The sequence below is a fragment of the Hippoglossus hippoglossus genome, chromosome 1, assembly GCF_009819705.1.
Source record: "Hippoglossus hippoglossus isolate fHipHip1 chromosome 1, fHipHip1.pri, whole genome shotgun sequence".
Taxonomy (NCBI): domain Eukaryota; kingdom Metazoa; phylum Chordata; class Actinopteri; order Pleuronectiformes; family Pleuronectidae; genus Hippoglossus; species Hippoglossus hippoglossus.
This window is the reverse complement of record NC_047151.1, coordinates 27,962,044-27,977,068: the sequence shown is the minus strand read 5'-3', so window position 1 is coordinate 27,977,068 and position 15,025 is coordinate 27,962,044. Positions and strand designations below refer to the sequence as shown.

The following is a 15,025-nucleotide window of genomic DNA, read 5'->3' as shown; positions in this document are numbered from 1 at the left end:
CCTCATCACAGAGTTTGAAGGAAGACAAACGACAGAGATTCATGATATGTAGGAATATAAGATGTGTACGAGTTTTAAGAGTATTTGAATTTCCTGTCCGTGCTATAAATACAGTAAATGCTTTTGTTTTGTGCAGAGAAAACTGCCTCAAAGACAAATATAGGATCAAAGCTGTGGTTAAGTTAATAATTTAGAATATACTCTATAACAGGTTTAATGCATAAACACTCTTGTCCTTCAGGCTTTTAAAACTACACTGAAAGTTTCCGGTTGTTTCCACGGAGCTGAGATCATCTGACGTCTGAAGATATGATGAAGCTCAGTAACGTGTTGGTTTCATGTTGGAACAGACGGACGCACGTCACTGTGATAAATATCTGGATTTTAGTCTCCACATAGAACCAGTGTACAGTATGTCATGGTATTAATGTGAAAATGTTAAAAAAAAGATGGAAAAGATATTTAGAATAATTATTGAACATCTCAGAAAAACAGACGTTGACATTTTGTCTTAAATAGTTAATTCTTTGCATCGGGTTTGGTTGGTGACATGATGGGTTCTACTGGGAACCTCAAAATCCTCTCTACGGCCATGTGGCACCAAAATGTGCGTAAAATATAAAACTTGTTAAAGGATGAAGTTCATAACTATTCAAATAGCAGCATCATCACAGGGTTTATTTTATTTAAATTAAAATAGTTAATGAAATGTTTATCTTTAGGGTGGTGAATTTCCAGCTCTGCCCTGTGGCCCCTCGGAGCCTCCGTCCACCTGCGCTGTGTCCGAGTAGGAAAAACCCGGAGGAGGAGTGGAGGGAGCGGGGTGACAGAGGCGAGGGGTCCCGCTGCAAAACGGAAAGCGGAGCTGATAGGAGCAGATTAGCTCGGGCTAAAAACGTCAGGCAGTTTTCCTGGAGGAATTTTAATTGCCCCGGGGGGCCCTGCTTATCTGCCCTGTGCGGTTATTAATACAACACCCGAGATAAAGAGGACACCGAGCCCAGCTGCTGCTGCTGCAGGGAAACTACTGCAGGGGGGGGGGGGGGGGGATTTGTGTTCAACATTCAACCTCTTCAAGCCTTAGTTTCTAATTTGCTGATTTCCCAGACGATTTTATCCAAATGAGGCTTTTATCCAATTAACATGTGTTTTTATTTTTGGTGCTGGAGAGTTTTCTGGATGAGTGAAATCATAAAACGTTGGTATTTTAAAGGCTCCTCTGACCTAACATGGGAAACTCTGTGTGTTTTATCCACATGTCCCTGTTGCACTATCTGATAGATGTCCGCGCTCTGTGGAAACTCCGGCATCATCGCCTCTAAAATGTAGAGTAAACACGAAAGTTTCTAAAGTTCGAGAGTTTGAGAAAAGCCTCGTGAGACGTGTCCTTGTGAGGAGCCACCGACCTCAGTGGGGATTTCAGCGCAGTGAAGCTTTTCTGGAAAAATAAAATGATCTTCAGATAAAGAGTTTGGTTTATTGTGACGTTTTCAAGGTTCATGTTGTAATAGAACACGAATGCAAACCTATCAAAGCCACAACTTGTTAATTAACCCTGTGGAGAAGAAGCCAGGACCGTGAGACCGGTCTCTCGCTCAGAATCCACTTTTAATGCACCGGTAATTCATGGGGTGAAGTTAAGACACCCCCCCCCCCCTCTGATTCCATTATCCTTGGACCTGACCGTTGACCTTGACGTGACGCCGCACGCGCACCGTCTCCAAGGAGGGCACAGATTTACGCACGAACCCACCTAAGCAGCCCAGGGTCCTGACCCGTGTGTGTCTCCATTAAAACAACAAACATCAGGTTTAAAAACGAACCGGACCAGTAAACGTGTGAGTGGATTGTTTCAGTCGCAGAGATGAGGCCTGTTCCTCGTGATTCTGGTGACAACGTGTGTGCGTAAAAACGCTTCTGGAGCAGATTCTGTGCGGATGAACACACACTGGACAGTGGTGGAACAGGGTGTTTGCACCGTATTCCCACAAGCCAGAATAAAAACCAGTATGTGAACGCAGGATACGTCACGCACGCCCCTCCTACCCCCCTCTCTGACTCTCTCTCTCTTCCCTTTCAGCCCAAACGGACTTTCCATTTCATACACACCCCTCCCCCTGACACCAGAGGAGGCACCGGCGCTCCCTCGCCCCGGTCCAAACTCCACTTACAAAGCCCGACATTGCATCTGTCAGAGAGGAGACCCGCGTGGACTAACCCGGGACTAATACCCATGTTTTCGTGCGATTTACGGCGATGAGGCATTCCAGAGGCTTACCGCACCTCCAATTACCAGCGCGGGGGCTATTACGCTCAATTATTTGTTAGGAAAAGAGCAGAAAAGGAGAAGGGGAGTGCATGTTACTCGGCGGGCTTCGTTTCCTCGATGCTGCAGAGCAGGAGCTGGATGACATGATGCTGCAGAGTCCGCTCACCTCCACGCCGTTCTCTGTCAAGGATATCCTGAAGCTGGAGCAGCAGCAGCAGCAGACCGGCTCCCTGGAGCTCCAGCACCGGGCCCACACCCAGCAGCACTTGGCCGGGTCTCCACCGCAGCAGCAGCATTTCCAGACCCCGCCGTCCTGCATGCTCGCAGGGACCCGGGACAGCCCTTCCTTCTCGGACGGAGAGGACAATCTGGCCTACCTCAGCGCGCTGGCGGTGCGGGAGGACCGCCTGTCCCCGGACATGTACGTCCATCCCGGCCTGCAGGGAGCCAAGCTGGAGGCCGCGGAGCTGGAGGAGCAGGAGAGCAGTGAGTTGACGCACAAGCTGTTACTGTAAAGACAAAGGGCCACAAAGAACATGTGTAACCATGAAAACACGTTATATTAAAGACAATGACTGGGTTGTTGGAGATAAAATACAAACGCTGCACCACAACACGATTTGCATTCATAGCCACAAAAACCACTTCACCTGTGACCTCAACCAAAACCGGCTGCTGTGTCGCGGTGTTGCCTCTTTTACGCAAAACCTAAAGGCCTGTTTTATTTTTGGAAATTTAATTTTTCTAAATCTGACCATTTGCAATGTCTTGGTTCCCATTTAATGGTTCATCCAACGCAGGTAAAGAGTGAAACTCAGTGTGAGAAAACTCACAAAAGTAAATATATGTTCTGTGTCAGTCTAAATATTCCTGCAGCTCTTTTGAAGCTAATTATTCCAACAATTTTAAATTATTTGATGCCTGAAGCGACTTTAAAGATAAACTGCAACGTGGCTCAAAGTTTAACTTGTGCAAATATGATATGAAATAAATTTCTGGAGCAACAAGGTGAAGAATGAATCCGGTTTTATGGATCATATCTAACAGAAGTGTCGCTGAGCCTCGTCCCCGGCTCTCCCACCGCCATCATCCCAATAAAGAGTTTGATCAAACGGTGGGAGTCTGCGTCAGAGGCCGGAGACGGATCCAGTGAAGTCTGGAGATGTCAAACACTTGTAGTGTCTCAGCTGCGCGCGTGATACGCGGAGCCTTGTTATGATGTGTGGACCATAAACCGACAATTAGTTTAAAGAGGCTTGTAAAAGAAGTGAAGTAGCGCTAATAAACAGAGGCAGGGACACTGCGGCCTGGCAGAGACACACAATTAGTCATTATCACTAATATTTGCCCCAAACTATAACTGGTAAATGCAAAATGTATATTAGTATAATTCAATTTTGTATTAATTATGGACCAGCCTCATGTGGTGTTTTATATTTTACCGTCACATTCATACATATTTCTTTCTGCTGTTTTTGTTTGTGCACGAGGTTCAAAATGTAAGATTTAATCTGAACTATCTCAGGGGAATCTCCCGTGTGTGTGTGTGTGTGTGTGTGTGTGTGTGTGTGTGTGTGTGTGTGTGTGTGTGTGTTGTCTCTGCAGTGACAGGGTTTTATTTAGTTGGCAGGAACTGACTCAAGTTAATAACTGTGGCTCCTGTTCAGAACCTGAAGTGCTTAGGGTGTGGACTGGAAGAATTGGCATTACATTCAGTTTTTTTACGCATTAAGACAACATGGTTTAAGTTTTGAGATTTTAACACTTCCTAATGTGCCTCTCCCCACCTGCCCAGAGAGCTGCGGGCTGGTGTCCCGGGAGGAGGCAGCGGAGGGCGGGCAAGGCGACTCCGAGAGGCCGGTGCAGAAGCAGCGGAGCCGGCGGAGGCCCCGGGTGCTGTTCTCCCAGGCGCAGGTCTTCGAGCTGGAGCGGCGCTTCAAGCAGCAGCGGTACCTGTCCGCGCCGGAGCGGGAGCACCTGGCCTCCACCCTCAAGCTCACCTCGAACCAGGTGAAGATCTGGTTCCAGAACCGCCGCTACAAGTGCAAACGACAGCGGCAGGACAAGTCCCTGGAGGCGGCGGGGCAGCACCACCCTCCTCCGCCCCGGCGCGTCGCCGTGCCGGTGCTGGTCCGAGACGGGAAGCCGTGTCTGGGCGGTGCGCAGAGCTTCGGCACCGCTGCCCCGTACGGATCCAACCCGTACAGCTATAACGGATACCCGGCGTACACGTACAACAGCCCCGCGTATAACACCAACTACAGCTGCACGTACACGAGCATCCCCGCCCTCCCTCCGTCCGGCACCCCCAACGCCTTCATGAACATGAACTTGGGAAACGTGAGCGGCCTCGGCGGCTCCTCGCAGCCCCAAACACACCAAGGGACAGCGGTCACATCCTGCCAGGGCTCCCTGCAGGGGATCCGGGCCTGGTAGTCTCACGAGAACAGAACTAGATCTTTCCTTTTTAAACCCACAACCTTTTAGAAGCGCGTGTTCACTTGGTCACTCCAGAAAACAGTGTTGCGTATATAATGGACGTGTGTTTGGATCCTCCGGCTCCTCCAGGCGTGTAAGAGCCGAAGTGAGTGCGCGTGAAGACGGGACGTGACACGGGGACAGGCCTCGTGTTGTGATGCAAGTAGGTTTGGCACTGAAAACACTGACGCACGACACGGGGCCGCAATTCTCCTCAAGGAAAAGAGGATTGGTTTTATAATAATGTTTTTATTTCAATGTGCTTTATTTTTAGGCTTTGAATTGAAGTGCTTTAAATTGTGTTTGTTCAACAGAGAATTGTTTTAGTCTATTTCACATCTATTCAAATAAATCCAAGAAACGAGACACGGTGCGTTTTGATTCTGTGCAGAAAGAAAGAGATTTAGCTGTCGGAGGAGTGATTTATATATATTATGAAAGTAAATAAGTATATATAAATGTCTCCATTTGGAGACACGGTGCTCAGGAGTGAATCAGATACACGGTGGCAATCTTTACGCGTGAACATATTAAGAGGGGAGCTGCTGCTGGAGGAGGCCAGGCCACAGGAACTCTTTGTCCCGGTGCCAGGCGACGTGAAAGGAGGAAGTAATTCTCCATCTGAGGTCCTTTTAAGGACGCGATTAAGCATCTAAAATACCCCCGAAGAGCGAGCTGCTGCCGGGTCTGGGGAGCGGGAATAATGGCTCTTATTGGATTGTCGGACAAAAGGTGTGTGGTAGGCAGAGCCGGGCACTCAGCAAAGACAAAGGCGCACAGGGACCATGAGATTGACGTCCTAATATTCCCATTTTAAGGGGCAGGCAGCGGGTTACTCTGCGCGGAGAAGGGGGACACGGAGGAGGAGAAAACCTGCTCACTTTTGTTCCCCTTCAGGAGGTTTTTTTTGTTTCGCGGAGAAAGGCTCTCCGAGATCCCCAGCCGAGAGGCAGCCGGGCTGGAGGTGATGGCAGCGGGGAGGCGTCTGTGTGAAAGAAGAGGGTATTATTGCTACAAGTTTCACCATTTATCCCAACGAGGAAAATGGACGGGAGGACTGTGTGGGGAGGAGGGAGCGAGGTGCGCGTCCTGTGGCCTATTATTTCAGGGTTGGGGTGTTGTTTCAGCCCCAGACCCCAGTTATTCTCACAGGTACCAGTCTAATCCCGGACAGGAAAACCACTGCGCGTAGTCCAGTAATTATTTAGGAGGTAATTTAAAAACACAACAGAAAATAATTCTAACACTTCACAGTTTCTGAGCTTCTTTTGACACCAGAGAGGAGAATCGCTTCTTGTTTGCATGATGCAAAACCAAAGGGAATGTAGTTTGGTCAAAGTTTACTAAAATGTAAAAAAAAAATGCACAACTTGCAACTTCTCAAAATATGTGACGAGTTTTTTTTTTAAATTTATTTAATTTTATATTATTACAATTCCTGCCCCCCCCCCCTTTTTTTTTGACACTTCAGACTAATCATTCCGTTTTTGAGACACATATCCACGAGTGGCTATTGTTCTCTGTTTTCTGACATTTGAATGATTAATTAGAAAAGAATAATTGACAGACTGACTGACCTGTATTTTGTTAATAGAGTAACTGCGGGAGATTGTTAGGAGAAGCAATCCTCTTCATTTAAGGTCGCGCAGCCTAATTGGCGCAGCTAATGAGCCATTACGCACAGACGAGGGCTCAGAAATGAGATTCAGGGGCCAAATTTGAACCGTTTTATAAGCTCGATACCTGACAAATCAACCTATTTGCTGGAATAATTCCCAAGAACGTAAATGATCGAGGACGTTGTGTGGAAATGAGGAGGGGGGGGGGGTGCATCAATTGCTGTTTTTCTCTGCGCCTTAATTGTTCCTCGGGCCTGAGAACAGTTGTTTCCCCTCCCAAAGCCATTCTTGTGTAATTACACCCACACACACTCGTTTCTATAACGCGACGCAGCAGCTAAGACCGAGAGCAAACAACAGGAGCTGCATCCACCAGCTGAACATCTCCCACCGGCTCCACTCGCACACTCGGTCTGTGCGTAACACTGCAGCCGCCGATGAGTGACGGGAGCTCAGCTGCTCCTCGATGTGATAAACGATTGTGTTGGAACCTTTTTTCTCAGAAATGTTCACGTGTTGCAACATTTTAAAATATGGCCCTCGAGATAAATCACCTGTTGCTAAACGTCAGAAATAATCTGCCAGCCGCTTTCTGCTCCTCTCGATTCGACTGAACTCCGGAGAACTGCTGTAAACCGGCGGCTGACCCAGTGAGATCCCATCAGAGCTAATACCCGTAAATACAACCTCGTTATCGGCCGGGATCGGTGCGTCTCCGCGGCTGCTCGCGGTGTCAGACAGCGGGTCTGTCACTGGGAGCTGTTAACCAGCTGATGGCACAGAGGAACAGGAGAGTCAGAGTCCATCAGCGAGGGCCTGACTCTGCTAATGGGGATTAATTGGGAGGTAAACAGGCCGAGCTGATAAGCTGCGCGCCCCGAGGTGCTGCTCCGCCGCAGGACAAACACTGGTGGAGGCAAATAGAGACGAGACACGGAGGCGTCAGGCTGGAGGACACCGCTACCTGCGAGAAATACAACACACATACCAATGTTACCAGTAATAGTAGAAGTATAAATGTGCTTTTATAAATGCATTTTACGTAAGTTACGCGTTATTTAACTGTATAATGATGAGATTGGAAGACTCGTATTTTAAGATTTGACTTTACAAACAGCCTAAATAATGTTGCTTGAATATCTAAGTTGTCGTAGGACAATTTAGTAAAATAACTAAACTCAAAAACCTTCCCCGGAAATAAATAGAACAAGCTTTTGTTTCAAACTAAGGCCAAACTTTTTCAAACTACGCTTTCAAACGTTACACTCAAAAAAGTTTTAAAGCACAATTTTATTTTCTGTCGTCCTCAACAGGTCAAGTGTGTCCGAATATAACGTTATTGTCATTATGTTTTAAAATCATGCATCATCAGAAACATTTTATTTTATTGTTTTAAAACTTCTTCAAACAGTTTATCTGACAATTTAACTACAGCATTAATAATATATGTTTTACAAACAATCTGCGGTGGAGGAATTATTCCGATTTTTTACATGTGTACGGTCACATTATAAAAATACTACACTCAAATGACCAGTTAAGTAATTATTAAGAATTATAATTATTACTATTATTAATTATACTGTTGGATTATTATTATTGCTGTAGTGTAGTATGTTATGTTGTCGCTGGCTGGAGTCCTGTTGAATTATAAACCCATAACACAAGCTTCCCTTTTAAAATCTTAATTTAATAAAAGTACTGCAATATTTCCCTGTAAAATGCAGTAAATTATTGGCATAAGGTAAAAAAGCAGAATGTAAAGTAAAGTAAAGAATATCTCCCTCAGAATTTTACAGCACAGATCTTAAATTGTTTCTCTGGTTCCAGTAATTAAAGCTCCTACAATACATGAAACAACTCGACCCACACTCACGGCTGCACCACTGTACAAAGAAAATATTTAATGTTTCAAATAAAGTCAGTTTGTGGTTTAGAGTTAGGAACCTCGGTGGTTCGATCCCCGGCTCCTCCAGTCAGCACGATGCACGATAGAGTCCTGTGTGAACGTGTGTGGAGAAGAGCTTCGAGTGGTTGCAGCCTTAAGAAGACAAGTAACTGGATGGAAGTTTATCGGACGTGTTTAAAACTTTTAATGTTCGGTATATTTAGAACGTCAAACTAAGACGTTTTTTTAATGATGAAAGATAAATTGTCTGAACAAAAGAAAATTAGTCGGTACAACTCTTGTTAAAAACTTTAGGAGTTTGAACCCGAAGATTAAAAAATCTACTGCAGTGAGTTTCAGGGCTGGACAAGGTGATCCATAATTATCACAACATAAATTTAATAAATACCAGTATAAAAAAGTACAACATATACTGTAACTAGTACTAATACTTATACACACTGAGGAGGAGAAGTTGTTTAAAACCAAAACCTTCACACACGAGCAAAACCTTCACCTGGTCTTCAAACTTAACCTGAACGATGATAATGTGACATTTATCAGAATAATTATCAACATCGACTGGTAAGAATTTGTTATTAAATCTTTGTTAATATAATGTTTGACCGTACCGACTGCCCTCGGGAGTTGCCCTGAGTTTTTCAGTTTCCTAATTTTCCTTGTTTACTGACTGATCTGCTCCGTCAGCAGCAGCTTCAACCACAGCTGCTCTCACATCAAACACAGTGTGTGTGTGTGTGTGTGTGTGTGTGTGTGTGTGTGTGTGTGTGTGTGTGTGTGTGTGTGTGTGTGTGTGTGTGTGTGTGTGTGTGTGTGTGTGCACAATGAGCGATAATCTACTGTCCCCTATAATCTAAATAATTAGAAAACGTCTGTTCCCACTTCCAAATCTTTACCGTCATTTGATTTTTTCCTGCTTTAACAACATAAACATCTTCTTACCTTGAATCTTCACTGATGAACCTTCATATCGTGTTTGTAGTTTCAGTCTCGGCTCCTGAAGGTGGATCAGGTCATGTTGGCGTTCTGTGAAAATACACATGTGAGAGACAGTGAGAGGCATCATTATGAAATATTATATTATTATTATTAGGACTTCTCTGAATCCACGTCCTGAAGGGAAAACTTCAACCACAATATGAAACACATGATGGGAAATTATTCAAATTCACCTGTGATGTGAAAATGAATCACAGGAAGAACTTTTTTCTAATTTTAAATTCAAGCATGTTTTTCAATCCAAATAAATGACAATATTATTAATTATGTTCCTCACATCCTCCGTCTCATATATTCTCTATTTCATAACTACTTAAAATGACTGTTTCTACATCTTGTGTTAAATTAATGTGGATAAATTATTGATAATTAAAGAAATGCAGCAAACATATCACACAGTACAAGAGCTGAATATACAGAAGCCGTCAGTTCACTATGTGGATGTTTGGATTAAGACGGAAGACGTCTTCTGATTCTCTTGTCCTGACCTTTAGAATGATGCTGTTATCCCGTGTGTTTGAGGTCAAAATGTTAACAGAACAACCAACCTGTCAAAAAGCAGGAAACAAGGTAGCCTGGGTGACCATGGTAACGTGGAGCACTCTGCAAAACCCCGAACGTTATTAAACCTGTCGGTGCTAAAACAACAGATTCATCCTCCGAGTTCAGGTCCCAAAGCCCCAAAAGCTGCTTCAGACCTGAACTTCAGACGATTTCCTCAAATGTTCTGGAGGTTCCGAACACGAATGTCCGAGTCAGTTGCTCCGGACGTTTTCCGGAATTTAGACGTCATGTCCGGCCTCCTGCTGCTCTACAGGCTCCGCCCCTCGCCTGAATCGCTCCCACATGTCCCTGTTGCTGTGAACGAGTCGGACCCGACAACCTGCTGCTGCTTCACAGGACAAAGATGAACTCCGGAACATCTCCAGACCCAATTTCATGGAGGTTCTGTAAAATCTGAGCGAATGGACAGAAAACGTCTTTGGAACATGATGATTAAAGCTTGAACTACACACAGAAATCATTAACGTGCTGTATTGAATCTAATAAAACCCGATCTTGTCTTAATGTTTCTGGTCTGGTGTCATTATCTGGTTGCAGAGTGATTCTTGGCTCGCTCTCAGCTTCCGTCTTAACGCCCACATGCTGTTGCACAAACCGCTGCCTCCTCTCACATGCCTCATGTGATTGGTCATCAGAAGAGCTGCACTCCGCCTCCGCCCATCGGCGGACACTCAACAAGCCGCCGCCGCTCAGGCTGCAGCGCCGAGCACCGACAGGCCCGGGCAGGCTGCAGCACACATACACTTCTACTTATAGCAAAGAGATCTGAACTTACAGCAGAGGCCTGAACACAAGAGTAGTACTACTACTACTGCAGTATTACTACAGAAACCTGTTCGTCCTACTATCAGGATTTCTGCAGCCTCTATAACTCAAACATGAGTTGTAGCTGAAGTATCTAAAACGCTCTATAGAACCTCTTGATTATTTTGTTGGTAGGTTTGTCACTGCAGCCGTTTTCAGACATAAACTCCAGAAAATTGTGTCTGGAGATTTTCCGGAGTTCATCTTTGTCCTGTGAAGTAGCAGCAGCAGGTTGTCGGGTCACGACTCGTTCACACAAACAGGAACATGTGGGAACATCCAGGCGAGGGGCGGAGCCTGTGGAGCAGCAGGAGGCCGGACATGACGTATAAACTCTGCTGTGGAAAGATCAGTGTTGTTGTTTCCAGCTCATCCACACCGGCGTCGGCCCTCAGCACCAGAAGCTCTGGAACCTCCTCGTGTTTCCAAGTGGACGTCTTCGTCTTCTACGTGCACGGCTCCTCTTCTTCATCCTGAGATGTTTGTGTTCTGTTAGAAACCTCATCAACACGTCCACTCGCTCGCTGGGAAGCTTCCAGACATTGTCCTGCTGTTTTCTCACATGGACTCACTCTGACATTTCACCAGGGCGGGGGGGGGGGGGGGGAGCAACTGACTCAGATAATTGCATTTCCACAAAGAGCCCCTCTGGAAAAGTTCAGAATAATGTCAGGACTTCAGCGCAGGGCTGAAATCTATGTTTAAACATTCAATACGGAAAAGGATGGAGCATTTTGTTGGAGGCTTTATGGGTCAAGAAAAAAAGTATTTAAAAATATCTTTTTAATTTGGGGGGCAGGGGGGTAGTTATAGTTTGATTTGTTTTTCATTTTCTTTCTTAAAAATCAGGCATATTTAGAGAACTGATATCTATGAGATTGTGCAGCTTGATTTGAGGGACAGTTGTGTGAGGTGTGAGCTCCACTGAGTGAATCCAAAATGGCCTCGATCCAGAGAATACACCGGATGAGTCTTGTTTTCTGGTGTGTGGTCCGACCTGCACGATTCTTCTCCACCTTGGCACAAACAAATAAAGTTCTATTCGAAGGTATTGCCTCAAAATATCCTCGTACATCAGCTGTGAGTGTAAAAGTGTGAACCCCTCAGGTCGAGCTCTGCTGAGCATCACAGGAACCTCCCGTGTGCTGACGTCGGCACATCTCGGCCTGTGGGAATTTAAATGAGATATCCACCAATTGAAAATGTGACACCTACGAGCTTTAGTGCAAAGTGCTGTTTGGAGGCTGCACAGTGTCTCTCCTCCGTCGGCTCACGTGTAACGATCGCCGACGTCAGGGCAGCGGCTTTTTCGCAACGAACACGGCTGTTTGGAAAACGTCTCTTTTAACTGGTCTCCCGTGTCCTGGGGCGGGAGACGAGAGGAAGAGCAGCCAAGAGAAGGGCCGAGGCTCGTCCATCAGCCGCAGATATCTAAATATTTATGCTGCGGTCCACATTTATCCGCTCACTGCTGCAGCTTTCTGGGTCAAAAACATTATGTTTCTGGGAAGATACACCAGCGCTCAGTGTTTATCCAGCGCTGCCCACGGAGATTTATCCCAAACTGTCAGCGTTTACAATAACACACATAAATTGCAGTGTGTGTCTCACTGAAAATCATTAGGCTCATTAATTTTGAGTCCTGCACCGGCTGGGAAAAGCTGGGCTGAAGAAATGGATGAGTAACGCTCTCGCTTCCATCAGCAGCTGATACCCAGGTGCTCTTGAGCAAGGCACTTAAGTCAAAGCCGACAGAGCTGATTCAGGGACAGCTGGATATCGCGACGCTGCCGAGAAACTCGGAGGTAAAGTGTGAAAAACATGTCGTTAGTTTTAACTGAAAATATTCAAGAAATTTACAGTCGGGAGCAGAGACGGTTTCTAAAGATGGACGACGTGACAGCTCTTCAAAAGTGAAGCCAACGTATATCTATCGCCCCCTGGTGGATGGCTGAAGCACAGGTCTTAAAGCAGACCTCCTCCATGTTAGCAGATGGGATTTAAACTAAACAAAAAAAGTGAAAAGAAAACATGTTGAATAATGTTTTCTCAAAGATGGATTCTGTCATTTTAGGTCGTTCTTTGGTTTCATTTATTTTCAATATAATGTGCATTATTTCAATTTTAATATAATTTGCAGTATCACATTACTTTCTCCTTTCTCATTTAATTTCTACTTACTGCCACTGTAGTTAAGTATTAGTTTCTCTCAATACATTTTTTATTTCATTACAATACACTTATAGTTTTACTGTATTTTAATCGTCACTTGTATTTAAGACCAAATACTTTATTGTGTTTTATTATATTTTATTCTACTTTATATTGTTCTGTGCTGTAATATCAGATCAAGCTGACAGAGGAATTTCCGTCAGGATTAATAAAGTCTTATCTTATCTTTAATGAGTTAATTAGTCGTTTATCTTTATTTACAGTCGAAGGTCTGGAGACTTAAGTGACTGTAAACAAACATCAGCTGATACGTACTGTACGTGAACTCACTTAAAGCAACACACACACGCTGATTTGTGTTTTAGTTTGGTGGTATTTATTCTCAAATTGGCTCGTGGCTGGGTATTAATTCATCTTAGATATTATATATATATTTGTTTTAGTCTCTAGATGCTGGACTGTAGCCGTAAGATGCATCTTCCTGATTCCACTGAGTCTTTTCCCTTCAGTCTGGGTTGTGCTTCTTTGTTTTAAGTGAACCTGATGTGTGTATTTTATCACCACAGAGAAACACAGTCATCCTCCTGGGTGTTCTCCTGTGTAGTGGCCCCCCCGCTGTGAAGCAGGTGGCACGTGGTGAACCGCTGCCAACTGGAATTATGATAAATGAGGATTTTGATGCGGTTTTCACATTTATATGAAGTGTGGGCTGGTTTGTACTTGTGTGATTTACAGGCCGAGCGTCACCGATGGAGAGATTAGACACTCGTCCCCCATTTAAACACCAAGGACTCCATTTATCAAAGTGAGAGGGAGTGAGGGGGGAGGGGGGGGGGGGTTTACAGCTAAAAACACACACACATAAACACATACACATTTAGATATATGTATATCTATCAATGCAGACCTATATATACCTGTATGCATCTTTTGAGAATTTAGGTTGGGTGTGTCACCTCATTTCACACACACACACACACACACACACACTCACACACACGTCTGATGTTGACCGTGGCTCTGAGCAGACCTGTTGCCATGCGCCCTCCAGACGAGGGGCCTGACCTCACTTGCAAAGACCTTCCTGTCCGACTAGAGGGATCGACTTACGTTTCAGAGCCCCGGCGCTGAAAGAGAACAACGGGGGGGGGGGAAAGAGGGGACGGCAAAGTGAGACAGGAGACGTGAAAGACAACATTTTAGCTTGTAGGCCGCGGGGAACGACAACAAACACGGGGCCCGGAGTGAAACAGGATCCTCGGCTGAGGGAGGGTGGAGGTGCTGCTCTGTCAGTCGGGCCCGTCAGCTTCCAACCAGGCAGCACGGAGGACAGATGAAGACAGATCCTCAGTTTGTCTTCTAGGGCACAGTTCTCTGCTCCTCTGCTTCCATTAGATATCATCGGTCCCTTTTTAAACTGACATCAGGAAATAATCGCTCCTACGATAATCTCATGAAGAGAATTTAAATTTCATTGGGTCTGATGAGTTCTACTTGAGATTGAGATCAAATTATCGAGCTAAATATTATATTAACCAAATTTAGGTACAAAACTGATAATTTTTTTAAATAATAGATGAATAGAGTAAACGCTTTAATCCATAAATTATGAAAAAAAACTACAATTGTTTTGCTCTTGATCAATTACATAAATTATTACTAAATTCATCACAATAACAGACGAGCGGATTATTCAACTTTGTCAGTGGTAGAAAAATTAAAAACTCTGACTCACCAATGTCCCCTGTGGTTTTCAAACCTGCCGCAGTTCCTGCACAACCAATGCTGAGTCACTTTTGTCCAGGACGTCATCTATCGTCTCCTAAGTCTTTGCCATGTGTTGTCATCACAGAATTTACAACTGTGTTTATCTGGTGGCCATTGTCATCGTATTTGCACCCCCTGCTGGTTGGTTGAGACACAGACTCACTTTTCCACTACGGTTTCAATGTTTTGTTTAAAAAAAAAAAAGATGCTGCGATTAATGAACTGTTGAAATGTACTTAATCACACAAACAGCCTGTTGTTAACTGGTTCTGTAGCCAGAGGGGATCCTAATAAATTAAACTAAATCTAAACCGGAGCCAACATTCACTCCTAACTATCGTACAGTTAAATTAACTCCTGTTTATTACAGTTTCTACAGAGACGGATCATTACAGCTTTATGGATCTTCACTGTTGTATTAGAGCGCATTGGTTCCAGCTCAGT

General features: G+C 44.7%; 1 protein-coding gene across 1 annotated transcript; it reads left to right on the top strand.

Annotated features, from left to right (window-relative positions):
- The first annotated feature begins 2,110 nt into the window (after positions 1-2,110).
- LOC117768127 (homeobox protein Nkx-2.5-like) lies at positions 2,111-5,136 on the top strand. Its single transcript, XM_034596247.1, has 2 exons — positions 2,111-2,755; positions 4,065-5,136. Exons 1-2 carry the CDS (start codon positions 2,359-2,361, stop codon positions 4,703-4,705), a joined length of 1,038 nt encoding a protein of 345 aa, XP_034452138.1. The 5' UTR covers positions 2,111-2,358; the 3' UTR covers positions 4,706-5,136.
- The last annotated feature ends 9,889 nt before the right edge of the window (positions 5,137-15,025 follow it).

Excerpts from the sequence above, each read along its gene's own strand:
- LOC117768127 (XM_034596247.1), top strand. The coding sequence starts at position 2,359 with ATGTTACTCGGCGGGCTTCGTTTCCTCGATGCTGCAGAGCAGGAGCTG. Across the intron at positions 2,756-4,064 it reads GCTGGAGGAGCAGGAGAGCA|AGAGCTGCGGGCTGGTGTCC; the intron begins GTGAGTTGACGC and ends CCACCTGCCCAG.